The 25,908-nt window shown below is 40.7% G+C and overlaps 1 protein-coding gene across 1 annotated transcript in view; it reads left to right on the forward strand.

Annotated features, from left to right (window-relative positions):
• The window catches only part of LOC136833942 (dentin sialophosphoprotein-like), a 47,437-nt gene extending 22,350 nt beyond the window's left edge, over positions 1 to 25,087 (forward strand). Inside the window, exons 3-5 of the mRNA XM_067096223.1 lie at positions 15,843 to 16,027; positions 23,028 to 23,238; positions 24,845 to 25,087. Coding sequence (XP_066952324.1) covers positions 15,843 to 16,027; positions 23,028 to 23,238; positions 24,845 to 25,078 — 630 coding nt within the window. The 3' untranslated portion in view covers positions 25,079 to 25,087. The remainder of the gene's footprint in view (positions 1 to 15,842; positions 16,028 to 23,027; positions 23,239 to 24,844) is intronic.
• Positions 25,088 to 25,908: the final 821 nt, after the last annotated feature.

Below are 25,908 nucleotides of genomic sequence, written 5' to 3' on the forward strand. Positions count from 1 at the left end.
CCAGTGACATGTTACCCATGGTAGCAGTTTGCTTCAGCAACCATGACTAGAACTACTATATTATCAATGACTGGCACGAAACAATCTGATTTGTTGCTGTCAATCCTCAAACTGGAATCGATTGTCACTCTTGCCATTCCAGGAAAAACATATTTAACACATACAACTTACCTGTTAGTTACATATAGCTTTAGTCTTTGACGTCACGGCAAAATTTCAAAACGCGCGGCAGCGCCAGTCCGAATATCGGGTGATCGCCCTTACCTGCCCTCTGTCGGGGTACTAGGAACTATTCCAACATGCTTCAGAATAATTTTGCCGTCACGCCGGCGACATTGTTGTCGGTACTCGAGCGAAATTTCATTGTATCTGCCTACATCGAGCTGTTTTCACTTGGTGAAGTACTCTTTGTTGGTTTGCGGCTTTGCCAGTTATTTTTGTCACCTATTTAGTCAGGTTTTCTGATAATTATGTCAGATTCTGGGTCTTATACCTTTAGGGTATGCAGCAAAGGCTGTAAGACGAGGTTGGTCAAGGCTAGTCTTGATCCTCATTCAATTTGTGTGGCTTGTAGAGGTCAGGAATGTTCATATGAGAGGAAGTGTGATGAATGTGTCAGTATGACTGAAAAAGATTGGAAGGCTCTATCTAAGTATGTAAAGAAGCTTGAGAAAGATAGAGCCAGGAAAGCTTTAGCTAGAAGTTCTTCTTCTCTCTCTCAGAAACCGGAATCTCCCTTAGCTATGCAGGAAACTTCTATTAATATCCCCGTGGCTACTAATATTCCTATTCCTGACTCTGATATCCCTGAACCCACACTGTCTGAGTATCAAGTCCAGATGGACGCCAGATTTAACCTTATTGTGGGCGCCATGGAGGATATTGGCGTTAATGTGAAATCCTTCATGAGCGTATGGATTCTTTCCAAAATATTGTGAATAATTTAAGTGCAGTGCAAAGTGTTAGTGTGGTGGAGGAGGTGGTTGCTCGGCCTACTCGTTCTCCTAGACCTAAGCCTCTGTCAAGCTCCCCTGCTCCTGGGAGAAGACATGCTGAAAGTCCAAGGGAGGCGAGTGGGGTCTGCTCACGAGCAGCCCCCTCGAACAGTCCTGTTGTTTCCCAGGCTGTTTCAGAGCGCCGTTGGAAAGGCGACTCAAGGAAGTGTCTTTCTTCAAGCTCCAGTGATTCGCCTCGCAGAGGCTGGAGATTTCCGACGAGTCTAGACCATTGAAGAGGTCCAGGAATCTTTCGCCTTCAGCGGTTCAGAAGAAGAAGCCATTTAAACTTATCACAGCCTTCCTGTAGTTTTTGGGAGAGTCCGGAGAGATTTTCGTCGTCAGAAGAGTCTTCTCCCAGGCGCAAGGCTCATGTGCGCAAGAGGTATAAGACTTCCCATTCGGTGTTGCCCAGCGTTCCCGGTGTTTCTCCTTTGGTTTCACGTAAGCCTATTGTGGCTTCTGCGCTCTTCCTCATCACGATCCTGGCTCTACTGATCATCGTTCCCCAGTTGGATCCTCGTCTACTCATGACTTTCTTGAGCGATGCACAAGAAAATTGGAAGCATTCTTGGCGGGCTCGAAGGCCTGGTTCTTCTCCAGCAAAGCCTTCTGAAGTGTATTTGATGCCTCCTCCTTCGTCTCGAGCTCTCGGAGCGCCCAGTACGAAGCTCCTCCTCGATCTGTGTCTCTTGATCCTCCTTTGGTTCAGGATCAGGCTCGTACGCCTAGTCAGGCTCAGGCGCTCCCTCAAGATTTAGCGCTCTCTCAGGCTCAAGCGCCTCAGGTAGCGCCAGGTGAGGCGCCATCCCAGGCTCCTTTTGTGGCGCCAGTTCAGGCTCCTCTTGTGGCGCCAGTTCAGGCTCCTCTTGTGGCGCCAGTTCAGGCTCCTCTTGTGGCGCCTACTCAGGCTCAGGCTCCTCCTCAAGCTCTTATTCAGGCTCCTACTCCTCCTTCACAAGATGTGTATGTGCAAGCGGAAGGTTTTTCTCCTATTTCGTCTGAGGAAGAAGTTGTGGAAGAGTTTCCTGTAGACGAAACAGACTCCTCTCGCTCGGATTATAAGAAGCTTCTTCGCTTCTTTATTGATAATTTTCTGAGGATTTTGCACCTGGTCGGCCCCTCTCCTCTCACAGTCGCAAGAGACTCAAGCCTCGTACCTCTTCCTTTATGAAGTTAGTGCTTTCTATTTCAGCCAAAAAGGCATTAAAGAAAATGAACTCCTGGTTGGAAGACAAACGTGATCAGGGAAAACCACTTTCTGCTTCCCTCCTTCCAAGCTTTCTACTAAGACGAAGGCTTGCTACGACACTGGGGAAGTTTTCTCTCTGGGAGCTTCTGCCTCCTCTCAGGGAGACTTCTCCAGTCTCGTTGACTCTACTCGTCGTTCTGTGATGAACTCGGCTCGGATTTTCTTCTCTCCTTCAGAGTTGGACCACCTTTTGAAGAACGTTTTCAGAGTTTTGGAAGTCATCAGTTTTATGGACTGGACTATTGGCGCTTTGGGTAGGAAGGTAAAGTCTTTTGGTCTTTCCGAGCGCATTTCGATGATTTCTCTTCTGTTATGTCCTGCTTAGATAAAGGGATTAGTGGACGGTCGTCTGAGTTAGCCTCCATCTTCACGTTAGGAGTTCTTAAGAAGCGACAACTTTGGTGCTCTTTGTCGCTCAAGTGGAGTTTCTAGGACTCAAAGATCGGCTCTTCTTTTCGCACCTCTGGATAAGAAGTACCTTTTCCCTCAAGAACTTGTGGCCAAGTATCGAAATCCCTTACTCAGAAGTCCACACAGGACCTTTTGGTGCAATCCACTCGAAACCAAAAGCTCCTCAACCTTCTCTGCCAGCGCAAACTCGTCCTCTAGTTAATCAAGATAGGCCCTTTCGTGGCAGGCCCTCACCCGTACAGTATCTCGTTTCGGGGCAAAGCAAGATTTGTCTCCAAGACTATCAAACCCTCAATTAAAAAGTGATCTGCATGTCCTCCATGCACTAGTCGAGCCAGACTTCAGCAGTTCTGGCAAATTTGGGAGGAGATCGGAGCGGACCAGTGGACCACGTCCGTGCTAAAGGAAGGATATTCTATCCCTTCCTCAAGAGGCCCCCTCTTGCAACAGAACCTTTAGCTTTGACAGCATATTCCAGCAACTTAGAAAAATGCTCGGTTCTGAGTGCGAAGAGACTCCATGCTTTTAAAAAGGAGCGATAGAGATCGTGGAAGAAGTCAACTCTCCAGGCTTTTACAACCGCCTTTTTCTTGTTCCAAAGGCCTCAGGCGGCTGGAGACCAGTCCTGGACGTGAGTTCTCTCAACCTTTTCGTGGAAAAACCAGTTTCTCGATGGAGACGACGCAATCCGTCCTCAATTCTCTTCGTCCGGGGATTGGATGGTCTCAATAGATCTGCAGGACGCTTACTTTCACATTCCGATCCATCCCGCGTCCAGGAAGTTTCTTCTTCGTTTTCCAGGAGAAGACTTATCAGTTCAGGACTCTGTGCTTCGGTCTGTCCACAGCCCCTCAAGTATTCACAAGAGTTATGTCCACTGTTGCCAAAGCTCTTCATCTCAGAGGAATAAAGATCTCTCTCTATCTCGACGATTGGCTCCTTCGTTTCCCAGTCTCAGTCTCAGTGCTTGGAGGATTTGCAAGTAACTCTCGACTTGACACAGAAGCTAGGACTTCTAATCAATTGGAAGAAGTCTCACCTATCTCCTCACAATCCAGGATCTATTTAGGAATGAGACTGGAAACAGTTCCTTTCTGGCTTTTCCGTCAGATCAAAGAATCTCGGACTGTCTTCGCAAAGTCCAGAACTTTCTGGATATGGATACCTGTTCATAAAGGCTTGGATGAGCCTCCTGGGAACTCTGGCGTCAATAGAAAAGTTTGTCTCCTGGGAGACTTCACATGAGGCCCCTTCAATTCTACCTCAGGGAGCAATGGAACAGGAAAACGCTTCCAGACTCCTTCTCCTTTCCAATCTCGGACCTTATCAAGGAAGATCTAAGGTGGTGGTTAGATCGAAGAAAATTAGAGAAAGGTCTCTCTCTATTTCCGTCGAACCCGAACCACGAACTGTTTGCAGACTCGTCAGAAGTAGGATGGGGAGCGACGTTGGGTGTAAAAGAAATTTCAGGTTTGTGGAATGCGACAGAAAAAGAATGGCCCATCAACAAGAAGGAGTTGAAAGCAATCCACCTGAGTCTCGTACACTTCCTACCATTCGTACAGGGACAAACAGTTCTGGTTCATTCAGACAGCACCACAGCGTTGTCTTACATAAAAAAACAGGGGGGCACTCATTCTTACTCCCTCAGCGAGGTAGCAAGAGACCTCCTTTTGTGGGCAGAGAAGCACAAGATTCTGCTCCTAACAAGATTCATTCAGGAGCCCTCAACGTGAGAGCGGACTCCTTGAGCAGGAAGCACCAGGTTCTGTCCACAGAGTGGATTTTGCACGAAGAAGTGTGCAAGTCGCTGTGGAGACTTTGGGGTCAACCTCTGGTAGACCTGTTCGCGACGAACAAGTCGAACAGGCTCCCAATCTTCTGCTCTCCTGTCCCGGACCAAGCAGCCTTCCAGACGGACGCAATGCTACTGAATTGGTCGGGTCTGGACCTTCGCCTTCCCGCCGTTCAAGATGTTAGGTGCGGTGTTGAGGAAATTTCAGCACCACTCCAACACCAGGATGACGTTGATAGCCCCCTTCTGGCCTTCCAGGGATTGGTTCCCAGTTCTCATGGATCTCTTGATCGACTTCCGAGGAGCCTTCCAAACAGAGTAGATTTACTCAGACAGCCCCACTTCAGGAGATTTCACGAAAAACCTGTCAAGTCTGCGGCTAACTGCGTTCAGACTATCGAACGCCTACTCAGAAGCAAAGGATTTTCGAAGAAAGCGGCTCAATCCATCGCTAGAGCCAGAAGACCATCTTCGATCAAGGTCTATGAGTCCAAGTGGAATATGTTTCGTTCATGGTGCAAAGATCATGACATTTCCTCTTCCAGAACCTCGGTGACGCAGATTGCGGATTTTCTTTTGTTCCTCGGGAATAAGAACCTTTCTGTATCCACAATTAAAGGTTATCGTAGCATGCTGGCTACTGTTTTTCGTCACAGAGGTTTGGATATCTCTAATAACCAAGATATAACGGACCTTATTAAATCCTTCGGTACCTCTAAGAGGTCAGATGCTAAAAAATTGTTTCGTGGAATCTTGATGTAGTCCTGAAGTGGCTTATGTCTGAGAAATTTGAACCTATGGATTCTGCTTCTTTAAGAGATCTTACGAGGAAAACCCTCTTTTTAGTTTTGTTAGCTACAGCTAAGAGAATCAGTGAGATCCACGCCTTGGATAAGAGAGTAGGATTCTCTGCTTCAAAAGCAATTTGTTCTTTCAAACTGTTTTTATGGCCAAGAACGAGACCCCCTTCGCACCCGTGTGGCCTCGCTCTTTTGAGATTCCAGTCTGTCGGAATTGGTAGGTAAGAGCAGGAGAGGTTCCTCTGCCCAGTCAGAGCCTTGAAATATTATTTGCGAAAGGACTAAAGATATTAGGGTCCTTCAGATTCCTTATGGTGTTCGGTCAGGAACCCTCTTAGACCGATGTCCAAGAATGCCATGTCCTTTTTTATTAGAGATCTGATTTCTGAAGCTCACTCCAATATTTCAGAGAATGATTTGAAAATGTGTAAAGTGAAGGCTCACGAAGTGAGGGCTATCTCTACTTCTCTCGCTTATAAAAGGAACCTCTCCTTCAAGATATTGTGCAAGCAACCTACTGGAGATGTAAGTCTGTATTTGCTTTGCATTATCTCTCGCAAGTGCAGACAGTGTTTGATGAGTGCAGCACGTTAGGGCCTTTTGTTGTATCTGGCACGGTAATGGGTAAAGGGGTAAAGGAGGATTAACCTACCTTTACTTACTTGTTTTTTGGAGTGTGAAGGTTTTTACGGTTGTCTGTGAGGGTAAGTGTTGGATAGTTTTACCCCACAGTTGGTTTTGGTTTTTATGGTTATGCTTTTTCTTTGGTGTTGGGTGACCCCTTTTGTAATTCATGATGTTTGTGCTGCGCCTGAGCAGGGGCATACTTGTGGTATTGTCACGGCCATGTCCTAGGTGACTGATACCCAGCTTAAGCAATCTGCGACCAGGTCATTATACCCAGCGGTTGCTCTAAGGATAGCAGGTTACTGAGGCAGTAACTGTGGAATCAGCTACCTTAGCAGGTGAGGAACTAAGAAATTTTCTACATTAATAACCTTAATGTTTCCAACAACTCTTTTTAGCTGTCATTGCCCCACCTCCTAAAGGTGTCAATCAGCTATATGTAACTAACAGGTAAGTTGTATGTGTTAAAATGACATTTTTATTCTAAAATAATGTTTAACACATACTTACCTGTTAGTTACATATCTAAAGCCCACCCTCCTCCCCACGGGGACAGGTAGGCAAATTATTCTGAAGCATGTTGGAATAGTTCCTAGTACCCGACAGAGGGCAGGTAAGGGCGATCACCCGATATTGGACTGGCGCTGCCGCGCGTTTTGAAATTTTGCCATGACGTCAAAGACTAAAGCTATATGTAACTAACAGGTAAGTATGTGTTAAACATTATTTTAGAATAAAAATGTCATATTATTTGGTACATAGTCATTTCCATCTGTCCACCCATCATGTTCAGAAGCTTTAGCCAAACCACCAACACCACTGCTTGACAAGTGCAACCTTGAATGCCTACCATGTTGTTGTAAAAACCTCCCCACCAGCCTCTCTGTTTCACCACCTTCATACTGAGCACTTATATCACTTTCTACATCACTGTGTTGTTCTTGTTGATGACTTGTATTATCATCATCATCGTCATCAATATCTAAATCACCCAAGACTTCTAATAGGTTGTTATCTTTATTACTCCCATTATTCCTGCTGTCAGAGTCAGCAAACTCACCATCTTCCATTTCATAAAACTCCAACTGGAAAGATATTTCTTCCCCCATCAATGTCTTTTTAGACATTTTACACCCAACACTTTTCCAAATACATTAGATTCACCAGAGCCACCTCATACGGGGCATGGGACCAGCAGGAGATGCAGCATCACCTTCCATCTCGAGATCTTATGGGCAACTGCCATTCCACCTCCCTCACTGCATTGAGGTCTGAAGTTTGCCATATAGTTAATTATGACCCATACAAACAGTTTGAATGTGTTCCTCCAATTTCATTCAAATTTCAGGGCTTGAAGTAATACTTCTATGTGATGATTGCTGGACCCAACCCTTTTTCTATTATTGTACCTCATGTGATCATTGCCAGACCAAAATGGTTAGTAACAGATTACAATAAGGGATGAGATGTAAATTCCCAGTCAGATAGCTTAATGCAATACAAATAAAACAAATTTTTAAAAACTGTTTTCATCATAAACCCATTATTTTTATATAAGTAACTTACCAAGTAACTACATAGCTATTAGTTTCTAACAATTGTGGCAGATCAAAATTTGAAATTCATGCGTAACGCTATTGTTTTGGTGTAGATAACCAGACCCAGCCCACTTTCAGGGAAGAATAGGTATAACAGTGCTAGAGAGCTTAATTCATTTGTGCCAGTCAACAACTGATCATCAGTTGGTTGAGCAGCTCTGATTTTAATTTTGCCAGATGGTTGTATCTTTCACTTTTGGTGAAGTATTCATTTGTGTTAGTAGCGTGCTAATATTTATTAGCTTAGCCAGTTCCTTATTCAGACTTGTGACTAATTTTGACTTAGTATGTCGGATTCTAGCTTGTCTAGTGTTAGGTATTGCAGCAAAGACTGTAATAGTAGACTTCTGCTAAGTATGACACTCACACTTTGTGTTGCCATCTTATGACTCGCATACTTTGTGTTGTCATTGTAGAGGGCAAATTTGCTCGTTTGAACTTAAATGTTACGAATGGAAAGACTGGGATTAGGGGAAATGGAAAGTTTTAGGTGCACATCTTGATAAACTCCAGAGAGACAGACAGAGAGAGAAAGGCAGCTGCTAGAGCCGAGGCTAGGGGTTTGGCTAGTCAGGTTTCCACTCCGAATTCAGATATCGCTTTTAAAGCTGTGCCTTCTATACTTGTGACTGCATTCTCCCCTGTCACCAGCCTTCCGACTTTTCCTTAAACTTCGCTACCTTAGACCCAATGCATTCATTGCCAGCCTCAAAGCTAGGATAGACCAAAAGTTTGGTGTGCTCGTTAACACTGTAACCCAAGTCGGGTCTTCTGTTAAGGCCCTTGTGGACCAAGTGAACATGCTTAGTGTTGGTGCAAGTGCAGTTTCAGTGGAGGAGGTGACTACTCATCCCACCGATGCTCCTAGACAAAGGTCAATGTCAAACTCCCCCAAACCTGGGAGGCGGCAAACCGGAGGTCTAAGGGAGGTCGGTGGGGTTTGCCCACGGGTAGTTACCCCCTCAACCGAGCCTGTTGATCGGACCCAGGAATTGTTGGATGGCTGTCGGAAAGGTATCCATACAGATGTTCATGCTCTGCCATCCAGTGACTCAGACACCAGTGTGGACGGAGGGCGTAAGCGTTTCAAAAGTGTCAAGGCCATTGAAAAGGTATGTTCCTTTCGCTGAGCACGCTTCTCTGCTTCCCCGTAAGCTTCCTAGGGAGCAAGAGCATAGTCCTCTTTCCTCCTGCAGTCTTTTGGGATAGTCCCGAGTGGACTGTGTATGGCACTTCTGTTATGGAGCGCCAGTTTTTGATGCTGAAGTGGCCTTCTGCTTCAAAGGAGTCCAAGCGCCTGGTTTCTGAACATACAGTGTCCAAGCGTTCTGTGTCGAAATGCCCAGTGTCCAAGTGCCTATCTTCCAAGCCCCCAACTTCTGAGTGCCCAACTTCCGAGCTCACAGTGTCCGAGTGTAGTGTCGGATCGCCCAGTGTCCAAGTGATCAGGTTATGAGTGCTCAATGTCTGAGCACCCAACTTCCAAGCTCCCAGTGTCCGAACGCCAGGTGTCCAAATGCACAGGGTCCGACCATCGAGTGTCTGAACGTTCAGTGTCTAAGCACCCAGTGCTGTTCGAGTGCCCAGTGTCCATATGCCCAGTGCTGTTCGAGTGCCCAGTGTCCATATGCCCAGTTTGCAAGTGCCATGTGTCAGAGATTTTGCCAGTGCCGGAAGTGCTATCCTATGCGCTATCATTCTCCTGTGTTGGTGCTACCCCAGTGTGCTCAGTGCCAGTAGCCCAGCGTTCGGCACCAACCCCAGCAGTCACGGATCCTTCTTTGGAGCCTATCCAATGGCAGTTGGATAGCATTCTTGGCCTTTTGCAGAAGCAATCTTCTGCTATGCAGGATCAGCTGGACTTAGCTCCTCCTTCCATTTCTTCCAATGAAGAAGCCCACAAAGAAGCCGTCGAACAAGAGCAGCCTACATCAGCATATGCAGCGCTCTTGGAATACTTCCTCTTTTGCTATCCAACTTTCTTCTCTCCAAGGGTCCCGTCATTGCCAGGTTCAGCCTTCATGATGAGGCAGCCGGTAGAGTCATCCAGGCTACCGAAGATGGTCCTCTTCTCACCCTCATAGGAAGGCATTAGCGGGCATTGACAGTTGGTCAACGGAGATGAGGGAGCATGGTAAAGCGGTTTTCAGCGCACCTCCATCTTGCCTGTCGCAAAGGAGGTACTAGTCTTATTCCACTGGGGAATCTCCTTCTCTGGGAGTTTCTCCCCCTCCCAGGGGAACTTCTCCAGCTTTGTTGACTCAGCGCGGAGATCAGCTTTTAACTCCGTGAAGATCATGTTTTGTCCTCAGAGCTAGACCGTTTCATGAGATATCTTTAAAGTCTTCGAGGTTTTCAGCTTCTTGGACTGGACAGTGGGGCCGTTAGCCAAAAAAATAGAAGAACTTTGCTGCAGATTGGTTGGGAGTACTCTCATGCGTGGATAAGGCCATCAGGGATGGCTCCCAGGAGCTGGCTGCCTTATTCTCCATGGGAGTTCTCAAGAAAAGGGAACTTTTGGTGCTCTCTCACCACAAAAGGTGTTATCCCTCTTAAAGATAGGCTCTCCTGTTTGCACCTTTAGATCTGTCGGGCTTTGTTCCCGAAAGCTACAATAGAGCATGTCGTGTTGGACTTACAGAAGAAGTCGACACAAGACCTTTTAACGCAGTCGTCAAGGCGTTCCAAGGAACCAACCCACAACACTTCAGTCTCGTTTAGTACGAGGACTGTCTTCCTGTTGCAGTAGCAGCCCTTTCAAGGCAGAAGAACCAAGTTTCAGCCCCATCTGCGTTCAAACTATGGTCAGTCAGACCAGCCAAGACATCATCCTTCAAACTGGCCTCTCACAAGTGAGGTTCCTGCCCTCCATGTCCCCCTAGGAGCCAGGCTTCTCCATTTCTGGGATAAATGGGAAGCCAGGAATGCAGAACCCTGGGTAGTAAAAGACCTACAAGAGGGCTATGCCATCCTGTTCTGGGAAGACCTCCTTTGACGTTCTCGCCCGTCAGCTGAACAGCCTACTTGGGAGAATCAGAGGTTTTTGGCCGTGAAGGAAGAAGTCTCATTTCTACTCAGGAAAAGAACTGTAGAGGGTTTTTACAACCATCTGTTCATCGTCCCTAAGGTGTCAAGAGGTTGGAGACCTGTCTTGGATGTCAGCGCATTGAACTTTTTTGTGCAGACCACTAAGTTCAAGATAGAAACAGACCGATCAGTCCTGTCAGCCATTCATCAGGGAGACTGGATGGTAACAATTGACATGCAGGATGTGTACTTCCATGTCTCAGTGCATTTGGACTCCAGGAAGTATCTAAGGTTTTTATTCCAGAGCAGGGTTCTTCAGTTCAGGGCTCTGTGCTCCGGCCCCTCTACAGCTCCGCAAGTCTTCACCCATGTTTTCTCCCCTGTAGAGAGATGGCTCCATCTCATGGGTATCAACGTCTGTCTGTATCTGGATGATTGGCTACTATGCTCCCCTTCGAGGACAAGATGCGTGGAGAACCTTCAAAAGCCTTCTGCTTGCCCAAGAGTTGGGGTCTTTTAATCAATTTTCAGAAATCCCAGTTATCTGCGACACAGTAGATTCTCTATTTGGGGATGAGGATCAATACTCTGACTTTTCGGGCTTTTCCATTCCACAAAAGGATTCAAGGCTGCCTGGAAAAAGTAAGGAACTTCATGTCTCACCCATCATGCACAGTCAACGAGTGGATGAGATTGCTGGGTACTCTCTCGTCCATCGAGAAGTTCGTACCTTTAGGAAGGTTTACACACCAGAGTCCTGCAACTCTTCTTAAAGGTCAGTTGGCACAGGAAGACTCTCGCAGACTCCTTCAGTTTCCACATCATTCCCGAGATTGAGGAGGACCTTCGGTGGTGGCTTGCAGAGGAGAGGTTTTTGGTAGGAAAGTTATTGCAACTGCTGACCCCCAAACTAACATCGTACTCAGATGCGTCGGATCTGGGTTGGGGGGTTCTTTTAAATGACATGGAGATTTCCAGGACGTGGTTGTTAGAAGATAAGAGACTACGTGTGTGGCAAAGGCACTCACAGTCCATTCGGACAACACAAACGCACTGGCATATATCAAGAATCAGGGAGGGATTCAATCCTTCTCCCTTTACGAAGCAACCAAGGATCTACTTCTCCAGGCAGAGAACAACCGCACCAGGATAATAACCCGCTTCATCCAGGGCAAGTTAAATGTTCTTGCGGACGAGTTAAGTTGCTGCAAACAGGTCCTACCAACGGAATGGACACTGAATCCTTAGGTGTGCACCGACTTGTGGAAATGGTGGGGAAAGCCGTCGATAGACCTGTTTGCAACATTGAGGAACCATCGCCACCGTTTGCTGTTCCTCAGCCCTGGATCCTCTGGCATGGGTGACAGATGACATGCTCCAGAATTGGTTTGACTTGGATTTCTACGCCTTCCCACTGTTCAACATGGTGAGAGAAGTGTTAACAAAGTTCATGGCTCACACCAGCACATCCATAATGCTAGTAGCTCCATTTTGGCCACAGAAGGAGTGGTTCCTGGACCTTCTCAGTCTCCTGACAGACATCCCCAGACTTCTAAAGCAGCCTCACTCCCATTGCTTCCATCAAGGTTTATCCACTCTCGCTCTGACAGGCTTCAGACTGTCAGGAGCTTGTCAGAGCAAAGGGCTTTTGAAGAAAAGCTGAAGAAGTAATCGCCAAGTGCAGACGTCAGTGTTCCGATGTCTACCAGGTGAAGTGGACGGTCTTTCGTGACTGGTGCTGAAAACATGGCGTGTCGTCTCCCAAAACTTCTGCAGCACAGATCGCTGATTTGTTAATGTTTCTGAGGTTCTCTCAAGGCTTGGCTACGTCCACAATCTGAGTTCATAGGTCTATGCTAAACTCTGTGTTTAGACATAGAGGTCTTGATTTGTCTGCTAATCAAGACATAAGTGATCTAATTAAGTCCTTAGACACTTCCAAGCAAGAGAAGTCTATGTAAATCCCCTGGAATGTAGGTGTCATTCTCATATGGCTCTCCTCCCCAGCCCTCCATTTGAGCCCCTTCATTCCTTATCGCTGAGAGATTTAACCAGGAAGACTTTCTGTTTGGTTGCTTTAGCTACGGCATAGAAGATCAGTGAATTACATGCCTTCAGTAAGCTAGTAGGTTTTTCACAGGGAGATGTGGTCTGCTCATTCAAGCTTGGATCCCTGGCAAAGAACGAAACCTTGTCCAACCCCTGGCCTCGTTCATTTACAATCAAGAGTTTGTTGGATATCCTTGGGCCAGCAGACCAGGAGAGAGCTCTTTGCCCTGTTAAAGCACTTCTTAAGTACTGCTTGGATAGGACCAAAGGGATCAGAGGTCCTTCTCAGAATCTATGGTGTTTGGTGAAGAACCCCTCACGACCATTATCCAAGAACGCCGAGTCACACTGGAAAATTCAAGAGGATGATCTCCCTGTTTTTAAAGTCAAAGCTCATGAGATTAGAGCAGTCGCCACTTTGTTGGTTTTTAAGAAGAACTTGTCACTCTCCACGATTCTCAAGTCAACAGACTGGAAGTGACAATCAGTGTTTGTCTCCCGTTATTTGTGCGATGTGGAGACAGTCTACAGTAATTGCAGTACATTAGGTTCATTGGCCATGGCAGGCATGGTATTGGGGGAAGAAGGATAGTTTCTATCCCTTCCAGTCCTCTATATCCTCTCCTTGTTAAAGGATGCCAAGTTTTGGGAAGCCTGGTGGTACTGTGTACCAGGAGTACCCACTAGTTGTTGATTTTTAATGGTTGGGTGATGGTTTTGTTTTTAATTGTGTTTGGTAACAAATTTCTGGTTGTATTCATTGTACTGTGCCCAGAGCAAGGGCATTTGTTTTTGTAAGACCTTGTCAGTCTTCGGAGTGCTCCTCGACTGCAAGGTCCCCACTGATCAGGGACAACCCTCAGCTTTACTGCCACACCACTACAGGTTGAGATGAACCCCAACCGGACGTAGTATCTACCTGCTGCAGCTCTCTCACCAGGTGAGGTTACAATAAGCATTACATCAGTGCTAGCTACCTTTCTATTTCAAATTCATCTCCTTTACTGAATGTTTTTGTGTAGAACATGTCCATGCATCCTACCTCCTGTCAATGTGGAATTCAGCTTATGTAGTTACTTGGTAAGTTACTTACATAAAAATAACATTTTTATAATAAAATAAAGTGTTATATATGCTTACCAAGTAATTACATGATCAAAGCCCTCCCACCTCCTCTCTCATGGACATATGGCACAAACGAGTTGAGCTCTCCAGCACTGTTGTACCTATTCTTCCCTGAAAGTGGTCGGTGTCTAGTTACCTACATCAAAACAATAGCACGTTCTTGTGAATTTCAAATTTTTCAAAGGTTGAGAATGCTTAAGAGTAAAAGTGAAAGTTCATGCAAGAAGTTGTTTCACTTCTTCAAGGCCATATACTGTACTCATAATATTATTTCAGATTTTTGGCAGAGAGAGAGAGAGAGAGAGAGACTCTCTCTCTCTGACACTGAGCAAAAAAGCATGGAATCTCAGGATGCATGGAGATCAGTAGTCTAAAATTACTGATATACCTATACATACAGTAGGTCACATAATCCATAACTTGAAACCCCATAGAGTACATTACTTTTACAAAAATTACTGTTGTGTATAGTATACTGTACACATTTATACCACTCACCAACATACAAAAATTGTGCAGAAATATATACAATATAAAAACCTTAAGGATCATATAAACATAGAACATTGTCAAAGGAAAAGGATTAGAAAGGGATAAGTAGGAGGATCTGAAGCATTAAAATTGCTAACAAGAGTAAGTAGAAAAAACAGTTCCCAAACACAGGATTCACTACAAGATTGAACTATAGATCTGTCAGGACCAAAATGATGAGAAAACAGGGAATGACATTTCCAGTAGTTCATTGACAAACAACCAGAAGTTTTTTCAGTAAGAGACAAAACTGGCTTATCATGTTTCCTTTAGTGCGAGAAAACTTCCTTCCGAGTAAAGAAATATAAAACCACACCCATACACATATACTTTTTTGGCGTTTATAACAGTGAAAAGTACTGATTCCTTACTGCCTAACATTCACTTAGTGTATGGTTGATGGTGAGCAACTGTGTAGATGTCTTGGAAAGAGGAAAAGATTCTTGGGAAGAAGAACTTGACTGAATACTTCCTGGCAATTTCTGTGGCTTAGGGATGTGAATATCCTGCTGATTATGTTTTGTCTTGTTTGGTTCCCACAACTACTTGCTGATTATTTGAAACTCTACGAAACTCTTAAACTTGTCATTTAGATTACTAATAAAGCAAGATCTACTAGAGATCTCTCTGATCTCACTGGTGTTTGGACATCTCCATTGACATTAAACTTTTGTTGTTGCTGTAGTTGTTTTGTTGACAGGAAACAGATACTCACCTTTTTTTTTTTTTTTGTAACTTTTCTTCGGTCTCCAGTACTTATTTTACCATTCACGCATATGATGATGATTCAGCATTAGTGTTGTTCATACTCAGTTCCAATTGCTGCTGTTTCATCTGTCAACACTGTTCTTATGAACACCTCCAAATGGAATTCAGATATTTTAGTTATGTTCAGTACTTCAGGACATAGGTATCATGAATTTCTGAGTTGTCTCCCTCCCAAATTTTCATTATATATTTTTTAACAATTATTTAAGCCTCACTTCTGTCAACATTTTTGGCATTAAGTATTTCAACTTTAAGAAATCACATCTATTAAGTTGTTATACATGCTTCTGAAAATGTTCCATTGAACTAAAGGAATGAGTCCATCTTCTGAGGCAACCTCAGTTTGATAATCCATGAATTGCACTGTTTTGTGAATGTTTGTTTCTTTTTACTGCTGATTGTTGGAACTGTGTCGCAAGTATTTTTCCCAGAAACGTAACATTCCACCCTTAAGAAGGTAGTATTCTTTCCTGGGCTTCTTTTTCATGTTTTCCTCTGGCATGGGTTAGGTAGGAGCATAGGGTGGCCATCTCATCAACTTGTTAATTAAAAAAACAAATATTTTAGTTTCAAGTGGTTTGACCATAAAATTGATAAAACCTTGTGTATGTAAAACCTATCGTGAACAGTTTAGTACTTGAAGGAGCATATTAACTATTAATCATAATTTTTTAACTTGTAAGTTGAAAATCATTCTGCCAAATCTCATGCTACTGTGCATATTTCTGTATTAAGCATAAAATTGTCCTTTATTTCTGAGAAAAGTTTGTTGTCTGTCTTGATTTTTAGTATATATTTAGGAAGTATGTAATGATGTTAAAATATAAAAATTTTGTTCTTTTAGTATATTTTATTAATCAACAGATGACCATAGTTGGTAATGGGGATGGCAGTCTGTCAAGGGTTTCATCACAACAGTCACTACCTGTTGTACCAGAGGATCAACAACAGATGACCCCATGCAATGAATTTATCCCAAGTGAAGCCTTTTCTTCTTCACCACATCATGATCAGTCTTACACTGCTGTTGGCTATCCAGAACGCCATGGGTAAGTTTTATCGCCAGAATGTTGTATATGAATGATTGTAAGTCCCATATCCTTTTTGTCATACCACAGTGTGTAGCTAATACTGTACTAACAATATAAAATTCTAGTCTGCCTAACAAATAATTACTTAACCCTTAAACGCCAACTGGACATATCGTGACGTTGACTAAAATTGTCTGTTGGGTGCCGAGTGGACGTACCGTGCGTCGACTACAAAAAATTTCAACCTTCGGTCAACTTTGACTCGACTAAAATGGTTGAAAAACGCAATTGTAAGCTAAAACTCTTACATTCTAGTAATACTCAGTCATGTACCTTCATTTTGCAACAAATTGGAAGTCTCTAGCACAATATTTCGATTTATGGTGAATTTTTGAAAAAACTTTTCCCTTACGTCCGCGCAGTAACTCGGCCAAAAATTTCAGAAATTCTTTCGTCATTTTGTTGTAATGTTTGCACCGGTTTATATTAGTCGTTACATAAAGTTTTATATATGGAAATGTGCGCAATTTCATGTAGAATACAACAGAAAATAACTCATGGTTGTAGCTTCTATCAGTTTGGAAATATTTCCATATAAATCACGATAAGTGCCAAAATTTCAACCTTCGGTCAACTTTAACTCGACAGAAATGGTCAAAAAACGCAATTGTAAGCTAAAACTCTTACATTCTAGTAATACTCAGTCATGTACCTTCATTTTGCAACAAATTGGAAGTCTCTAGCACAATATTTCGATTTATGGTGAATTTTTGAAAAAACTTTTCCCTTACGTCCGCGTGCGGTAACTCTGCCAAACATCTCGGAAATTCTTTCGTCACTTTGTCGTAATGTTTGCACCGGTTTATATTAGTCGTTACATAAAGTTTTATATATGGAAATGTGCGCAATTTCATGTAGAATACAACAGAAAATAACTCATGGTTGTAGCTTTTATCAGTTTTGAAATATTTCCATATAAATCACGATAAGTGCCAAAATTTCAACCTTCGGTCAACTTTAACTCGACCAAAATGGTCGAAAAACGCAATTGTAAGCTAAAACCATTACATTCTAGTAATATTCAATCATGTACCTTCATTTTGCGGCAAACTGGAAGTCTCTAGCACAATATTTCGATTTATGGTGAATTTAAAAAAAAACTTTTTCCTTATGTCCACACGCTGTAACTCGGCCGAACATCTCTGAAATTCTTTTGTCACTTTGTCATAATGTTTGCACCATTTTATATTAGTCGTTACATAAAGTTTTATATATGGAAATGTGTACAATTTCATGTAGAATACAACCGTAAATAACTCATGGTTGTATCTTTTATCAGTTTTGAAATATTTTCATATAAATCATGATAAGCACTAAAATTTCAACCTTCGGTCAACTTTAACTTGACCAAAATGATCAAAAACGCAATAGTAAGCTAAAACTCTTACATTCTAATAATATTCAATCATATACCTTCATTTTGCAACAAACTGAAAGTCTCTAGCACAATATTTCGATTTATGGTGAATTTTTGAAAATTTTTCCTTACGTCCGCGCGGTAACTCTGCCGAACATCTCAGAAATTCTTTCGTCACTTTGTCGTAATGTTTGCACCGTTTTATTTTAGTCGTTACATAAAGTTTTATATGTGGAAATGTGCACAAATCCATGTAGAATATAACAAAAAATAACTCATGGTTGTAGCATTTATCAGTTTTGAAATATTTTCATATAAATCACGATAAATAGAAAAAATGCTACTTTCGGTCAACTTTAAGTCGACCGAAATGGTCGAAAACTGCAATTGTAAGCTAAAACACTCACAGTCTAGTAATATTCAATCAATTACCTTCATTTTACAACAAACGGGAAGTCTCTAGCACAATATTTCGATTTATGGTGAATTTAAAAAAAAACTTTTTCTACGTCCACAAGGCGTTAAATTCATGCATCATTTTGTGATAATATTTTCTCTGTGTTGCTTTGATCGTTTTACAATTTGTTATATACCAAAATCATTGCAATTTAGTGTACAATACAAAGAAAAAAAAATAACTTGTTAGCTTTAACCGTTTTGCTCACAGCGATATGTATACAATTATATATGACATTTTTTTGCACTCATATATTTCAATATTTATATATGATAATGATATTTTTTTCATTTCTGATGGTTGCATACTAAACACCAGGCAATGACAAAAAAAGGAGCCAAAATGAACTCTTAATCTTAAAAACTAAGCGTGCTGTGATTTTTTTTTTTTTAAACGTTTTTTCCGCTTCGGCGCTAACTCCCGAATGCCGCTGGCATATGACAGACACTTTTGTAAATAGAATGCTCTTAAGCCTCCAAATTAAGACTACAGTACTTTGCAGTTACTCTTTTTCAAAAATGTTTTTTGTAATCATTATGAAGCAGATATTAAGATGCATTATAAACTTTTATGGAAATCAGTTGGCCGCTTTATACATGAGCTAGTCCTATGTGTGTATGTGAATTTGTGTAACCAGTTACACAGCCAAGCTTATGATGGTGTAGTGTACCTGCTGCAAACTGTACTTCCTATGATCTTTTTTATTTACTGTGAACTTATCATATTTGCAAACAAAGTTTGCGTACAGTATTTATACTGTTGGTTCCATTAATGTACCAGGTAATGGTAAAATGCATTATCTGTATGACTTCTTCATCCTTAGTGTGTCAGTCTCTTTGTCTAGCTGTTCTTAAACTGGCCAGTAGTGGTACTACTCACAATCTCAACTGGTATACTATTCCAAAATGAGGCTATCTTATTTGTAAAGAAGTTCCCATAGGGCTGGTGTTGAACCTTTGTAGTTCCACTTTTCATTTAAATATGTCCCATTGAACACAACTCTTCACTTTTCTCTTGCTTAGCAAGTCTTCTATCCAGTCCTGGAATTGGATTTGATTCAATGTGTTATATTAAGAGTCATATGCTATGATAGATTAAAGTATCTTCCAAGGAACTAGTCAGTGTGATAAGATTTTAGTTTCCTGTTCTTCCTTAGAAGTCTTTTGGAATACAGTCATACTCGAACTTCACGAGTTAGGTTCCAGACCCTCGCACTAGGTGAATATCCACGTAAGTTGGGCACGGTCTCTAAAAATGGTAATAAATCTTATTTCTAGAATTTAAACACTAAATATGACCCTAATCTTGCTCCCAAAGTATTAAACTAACTTTTAATTGAAAGTAAAGTTACTGTAATTTCATTTAAAAGTTAGCTTAATACATTACCCTTAAAAAAAGAAATAAATGGTTGACGTAAAAATATAGGAGAGTGTGAAGATTAGTATACTACTTCTCTCTCTCCCCATTCCACTGATCTATTTTTAGAAGTCTTCTCAGCCTCGTTTTTAAAAACTTCTTTATTCTGTCTCTTTCTCTTTTTTCTGAAATGCTCTTATGTCTCAATGTTTTGGAACAGTGTATTTACAGTTTGTAGACAGTGCAGGTAAAATTAGATCAATTTAAAATTATCTACTGTACAGGTAAAGACACACAGAGAAACAGTAATATGTAGGTTGCACTAACTATGAGAGAGAGAGAGAGAGAGAGAGAGAGAGAGAGAGAGAGAGAGAGAGAGAGAGAGAGAGAGAGAGAGAGAGAGAGAGACAACAGTTGTCCTTACATAAGAGAGTGAAATTTTTTATGAATTATTACGGACACACAGAGAGAAAGAGAGAGACAGAGAGAATTATGTAAGAAACCTGTGATCCGCTAATCAACAACACTCCCCCTTCTCGTCATATTAAACTTACATGTCTGGCAGCTTTGCCTTCGAGCTTCTTCAGCGAGTTACAAAAGATGAGGGAAAGGTATTTGTTTGTTTAAAATACGTATCACATACAAATTTTGTAATTACAGTTATATTATTTTTATATTATTATTATTAATGTTTTTTTGGGGTCTATCACAGCCATAGTATTCCACTGGGTGGTTTTTATAGTGTGGGGTTCCGGGTTTCATCCTGTCTCCTTAGGAGTCGATCACTTTTCTCACTATGTGTGCTGTTTCTAACAGCACACTCTTCTGCATGAGTCCTGGAGCTTCTTCGGCATCTAGTTTTTCCAGATTTCTTTTCAGGGATCTTGGGATCGTGCCTAGTGTTCCTATGATTATGGGTACAATTTCCACTGGCACATTCCATATCCTCCTTATTTCGATTTTCAGGTCTTGATACTTATCAATTTCCTCTCTTTCTTTCTCATCTACTCTGCTGTCCCATGGTATTGCGACATCAATGAGTGATACTCTCTTGATTTTGTCAACCAACGTCATGTCTGGTCTGTTGGCAGGTATCACCCTATCTGTTCTGATACCATAGTCCCAGAGGATCTTTGCCTGATCGTTCTCTATCACTCCCTCAGGTTGGTGTTCGTATCACTTATTACTGCAAGCTAGCTGGTGTTTCTTGCTCAGGCTCCAGTGGAGGGCTTTTGCTACTGAATCATGCCTCTTTTTGTTCTGGTTCTGTGCAAGCGCCGGACATTCGCTTGCTATGTGGTTTATGGTCTCGTCTTTTATATTGCACTTCCTGCATGTGGGTGAGATGTTATTTCCATCTATTGTTCTTTGGAGATATCTGGTTCTTAGAGCCTGATCTTGTGCCACTGTTAGCATTCCTTCTGTTTCCTTCTTGAGTTCTCCCCTCTGTAACCATTGCCATGTTTCATTGCTAGCCAGTTCTTTTGTCTGTCTCATGTACTGTCCGTGCATTGGTTTGTTGTGCCATTCCTGTGTTCTGTTTTTGATTCTCCTGTCTCTGTATATTTCTGGGTCTTTGTCTACTTTTATCAGTCCTTTATTATTATTATTATTATTATTATTATTATTTGAAAATTAGTACTTATTATTAGGCAAAAATTTATATATCATACAAAGCAAATAAACGTATACATGTACCATAAAAATTCTCCCATCTTAGTAAGAGAGAGAGAGAGAGAGAGAGAGATTATTACTTTTATTATTTAATGTTATTTAATTTACACTTAAAATCTTGAAAACTTATAAATTACATAAAAAATTAAACATAAACACTTTTGCAGGGTTTCTCAGTATTTGCAAATGTTCGCATGTCTGTGAAAAACTCGTATATGACAATTAGTTAGGTTTTTAATGAAAAGTTTGTGTGTCTGAATTCACGCAACTTGAATCGCGCAAGTTCGGGGTATTACAGTATTATTGGAATATTTTGCAGTTTACAATATTTTACTGCTTCTTTGCTTAAAGGATACTCAGTAGATGTCAGTAACGTGACAAGCAGTTTTTCCACTTCTTGGATCACCCTTGTTGGAGTCTATCGTAAAGTGTAGACTTATTTTTGTTTAGCTTCCCTAGTGTCGTTTTTACATTTCTGTTATTTCTGTTTTCCTTAATGGTAATTTCTTTTGTATATTACTGATAAACAGGAATGAACTGACATATAGTCCTCAGTGTAGATTAACCAAATATTCATTTAGTAAATCTGGATTTCATGTGCCCGTATGGATGATATTGCCTTATCATTTGAAGATCCTGTTTGTTCCCTGGATTTGTTTGCTACTGTTCACCTATACAAAAAAATACTTTGGATTCTTAGATTCAGTCTACTTTTGGATTCTTATATTCAGTCTTTTACCTTTGCCCTCCTGATTAATTGATATGTGCTTTTTGCATGTTAGTGATGGGTGTAACTGTGATAGGTTCCCAGATTGCTTTAGCAACTTCCAGTTTTTTATGGCTTTCTGTTTCTTCAAGGATGACTTATAGATGTCACTGAAGTGAGAAGCAATTACTTCTTCCCCTTCTTTGGTGTCCTTCAGGGTGGTATCCATCTGGATTTGTGGACTTGTTGTAGTTCACTTCCTTATTTTCATTTTTACAATTTATTTTGTTGATTTGTATTTTCCTTAATGCTCCTTTCCTTAGTTTATTGTTAGGACACAAGGAATGTCTGTTCATACTGTTGAAGTATTCTTGCTTTTCATGGGTCCCTGCTGATAATATTGCCATGTTTATCTGTTGTTGATTGGTTTTCTATGGTTCATGTGCAAAAAATTCTTAGTGGATTTACTTTTGCTCTGGATGCATTCTTATCTCCATCTTTTGCTTTTGTCTTCCTAGTTAACTGATATACTGTCAGTGAATTTATGATCTATCTCTCTCACTTCTGATTCTGTAACTTTGACAGTTTTATTCTTCCCATGTGTCTGATTGCTTTAGTAATATCCTCACTAAACCATCTTGGCTGTTTGATTCCATTTTATGCAATTTTTCCTTCCTGGATACAGCAGCCTTGAATTAGAAAAAGTTTGCTCTGAATGAAAGACATTTGTTCTTTTATTCCATTTGATGCTATTTTTCCTTCCTGGATGCAGCAGCCTTGAATTAGAAAAAGTTTGCTTTGAATGAAAACCATTTGTTCTAGGCATTTGCTCCCTTACTGTTATGTATTTTTTTTTTATCTAGTTGGAGTCTCCAAAGTATGATTTTCTAAGTTTATCTTTATGATTGTTTTTTCCTATGAAAAGGCATTCTGTGTCAAGCTGATTTATACTGTGGTTGCATTTTCAACATTTTTTGCCAACACTCAGATCAGAGAAGAAAGTTTGAGATAGAGGAAGAGTAGTTTACTGTAAGGGAGTTGTAAAAAAGACTATGACCTATGTTTGCATAAGCTTTTTGAGAATGTTGAGATGCATTGGAGAAAAGCATCTATACCTAAAAATGACTAAAGAAAGAAGAGTAAACTTTGTTTCATTTGTGTGCAGTACAAGCATTTTGCTTTAGATTCATGTTAAATTTTAAAAATTTGACTTGTGACTGAATGTAACTAAGCTGCAAGCATTGAAAAAGGCAAAAAAAGGTCTCCAATGGATGTCACTGTATATGGTGAATGTCACTAAATTTTGTAGGTTACATTTGAGTTGAGTTAGTAACTTGTTAAAAATTATGAAAAACTCAGAGTATTGGTTAACACTATAGAAAAATTTTCCCTTTTTTTCTCTTTCAAGTGCTGAGGATAACCATAAGAATGCACATTCAAGAAGTCGTAGTAGAAATAGCAGCAGTAGCAGCACTCAGAGTAATAGCAGTTGCAGCAGTAGTGGTCACAGTGCCAGCTTAGATCACAGTCAAGCCTCACTGCTGCACTCAGGAGCATATGACTCTTCCAGGGCTTCCGAAAATGAACACCTTTTGAGATCCAAGAAGAAAAGGGTTCAGGTATGTAGCTTGAGAATGTGATTTGTACTCAAAATCTTAAAGTATGACAGCACTGAGTATGGTCACTCATATTTAGAAATAGCTGTTCTTAAATTAGTACAAAGCCTTAATTTTTCGTAAGTCCATAAGTTTCTTAGCTTAAAGGAACTCCCTACTCAAATCCAAGTTAGAGAGTTATCTGATGGAATTATATATTCTTCACAATTCATAACCATTTAGATTGATTGTATTTGAACCTCACCTTTTGTCACATACAACAGACTCTCATACAAATAATCAATAGGAAGTATGCAAAGTCAGGACCAAGAGTAGTAAAAACACCCCTGTTTAATGTAGTATACAAACTTTAAAAATGTATGTATCCTTGTTTTATGTATAATCCAGATTTATCAAAATCATGAAGGTCCATTATTTATTCTTGAATACTGTACACCTTACGAGGTCATCATTTATTAAGAGAGCCAGGAATTTTGGAGTGAGTGGTAATTTTGAGAATCGGGTCCAGATGCTTCACTGGAAGCCAAGAACATCACAATTGGAGGCTTTTACCATTGCTTTTGGTTGTATGATTTCACAACTGGTTTTTATCTGCAATTTTTGTTGCCAGAAAAATAAAACAGAATAGCTTTGTTACCAGTGAAATAAATTCTATCAAAATATGCTGTATAATGAAAAACCAATAAAGAGAAAAATTTTTTCCTTTCAAGATAAAATCTTGCATTTTTATTTAACTGTCCAGTGCTGCATTACATAGATGCTTTGTACTTAGCAGTGAGTATTAGGGATCTTTTTTTTTTTTCATCAGTAAGCCATTTTCTCAAGAAGGTAACTACAGTTTATATGAAGTTAATAATTTTATGGCCAACTAATTTGCATATTATGGGTTGCTTCATGTGGGTACACCCTGTGCTCATTAGCAGTGTGTTGATCCCCTTACAAGTATTGCCAATTGTCCATTTGAGCTTTATAAGCCTATTTCTGAAAATATAAATTCAGAAACTTTGGTCTCTTGCGTATTTACCCTTTTTTAACCAAATTCAGTAAAAATGTGTGTACAAAATGCCTAGACCTGTGTGATGGATAAAGTAACCTGTGTTTTATATATTATACAGGTACACTCTTAGTTCAACTGATTTCCTTCTGTTTTTGATGGATGACAGCAAGACTGAAAATTTTAGGTTTTTTCTGCAAACCAGTGGATTTTTCACATATTTTTAGTTACTTCTTGATAGTCTATTCAAGGTTCTTGTACAATGCTTATTTAATTCATTAGTGTAGGAATAGGGTTTTCAGTTATTAGATTTACTTGCAAAAAACTGAAAGTGTCACAGAATGGGTGTTTTGGCCTATCTTAAAACTTAATGGATATATTCCAATAGAAATTTGAAATGCTAGAGTAATAGTAAATTTGCATGTAATACTTCTGATTAATGAATATTGTAATATAATAATTTAAGTTAAAAAATGTCAAGTAGGAGGTCACAATCCACTGAGGAAAAATGCCAAGTGGGAGGTCATTGTCCATTGAGGTATGTTAGATATTTGCCATGGAAAAGGGTACTTGGTGGCATAATTTGTAATAATTTATTGCAAAATGCTTCCCCAGCCCGCCGTTGATTGTAGTGGTGATAGCAGCTCAGAAGTCGTTAGTGTGTCCAGTACTTCTTTCATTTCGGCAGTTTCATCCCAGGAAGATATAGCTCTTGTTGATCTTCATATGCAACTCAACAAACCTATTACAGACTCTCCATTACTGATGTCCTCATATGTAAATCATATGACCCAGGTTAGTAAAAAGAGTTTATCATGCTTTTTGTCATCAAGTATTGTGCCTTTTTGAATTTGTGAATGGGACTTGCTGTTATAGCATATTTAATATAGAACTTTTCTAGGTCATGGCCCTGAATATTAGCATCCTAATGATAAATTCTCTTTTTATGTAGAGTAGGAGAATTAGGAGAAATGGGCATAATTTATTCGGCAGTGCTAGGAATTTGATATTCCTATGCATAAATACTAAATATAGTATGTCCTTTGGTATATGTTTTTTAGTTTGACAAGCACAAAGTAATTTAGACATGTCCTCTCTACCCATTCTCAAAGTGAAGGCTCATGAAGTTTGAGCTGTGGCTACATCTTGGATTCTGTAAAGAATTTGTTATTAGATATTAATGTGATGCAATTGGAGATCCAGTTCTGTTTTAATACATCTCTATACTCAAAAGATGATGTGGCAGTCACTTTTGAAATTGATACATTTAGTCCCTTAGTCGATACTGGGCATATCTAATTTCAACCCCAGTTGGGAAATCATTTCCCTGTTTTTTCTTTTAAAATCCTGGATTTTGAATTATAGCAAGTATGAAGGTGCACAAGTGTATAGAAAAGTATCTACAATTAAGCTGGTATGTGTAGCTTAATTTGTTCTATTTTGCCATTGTACAGCCACTCTGAAATGCTCTGGCTCACTTTTCAGTTCAGCACGTTTCAGACGAATGTACAAAATAGTAACGGCAACTTTCACGAGGCCGTCCCTTACGTGATATAATATCACTTAGACTGTCACCAGGTCATATGTTGCTTACCAGACAGGAAAAAGTAGATTCAGAGGAAATAATGGGTGCTCTGTTGTTTTTCTTTTTATCAAACTTCTTTCTGATATTTTCCCTT

The sequence above is a fragment of the Macrobrachium rosenbergii genome, chromosome 52 (genome assembly GCF_040412425.1).
Source record: "Macrobrachium rosenbergii isolate ZJJX-2024 chromosome 52, ASM4041242v1, whole genome shotgun sequence".
Lineage (NCBI taxonomy): Eukaryota > Metazoa > Arthropoda > Malacostraca > Decapoda > Palaemonidae > Macrobrachium > Macrobrachium rosenbergii.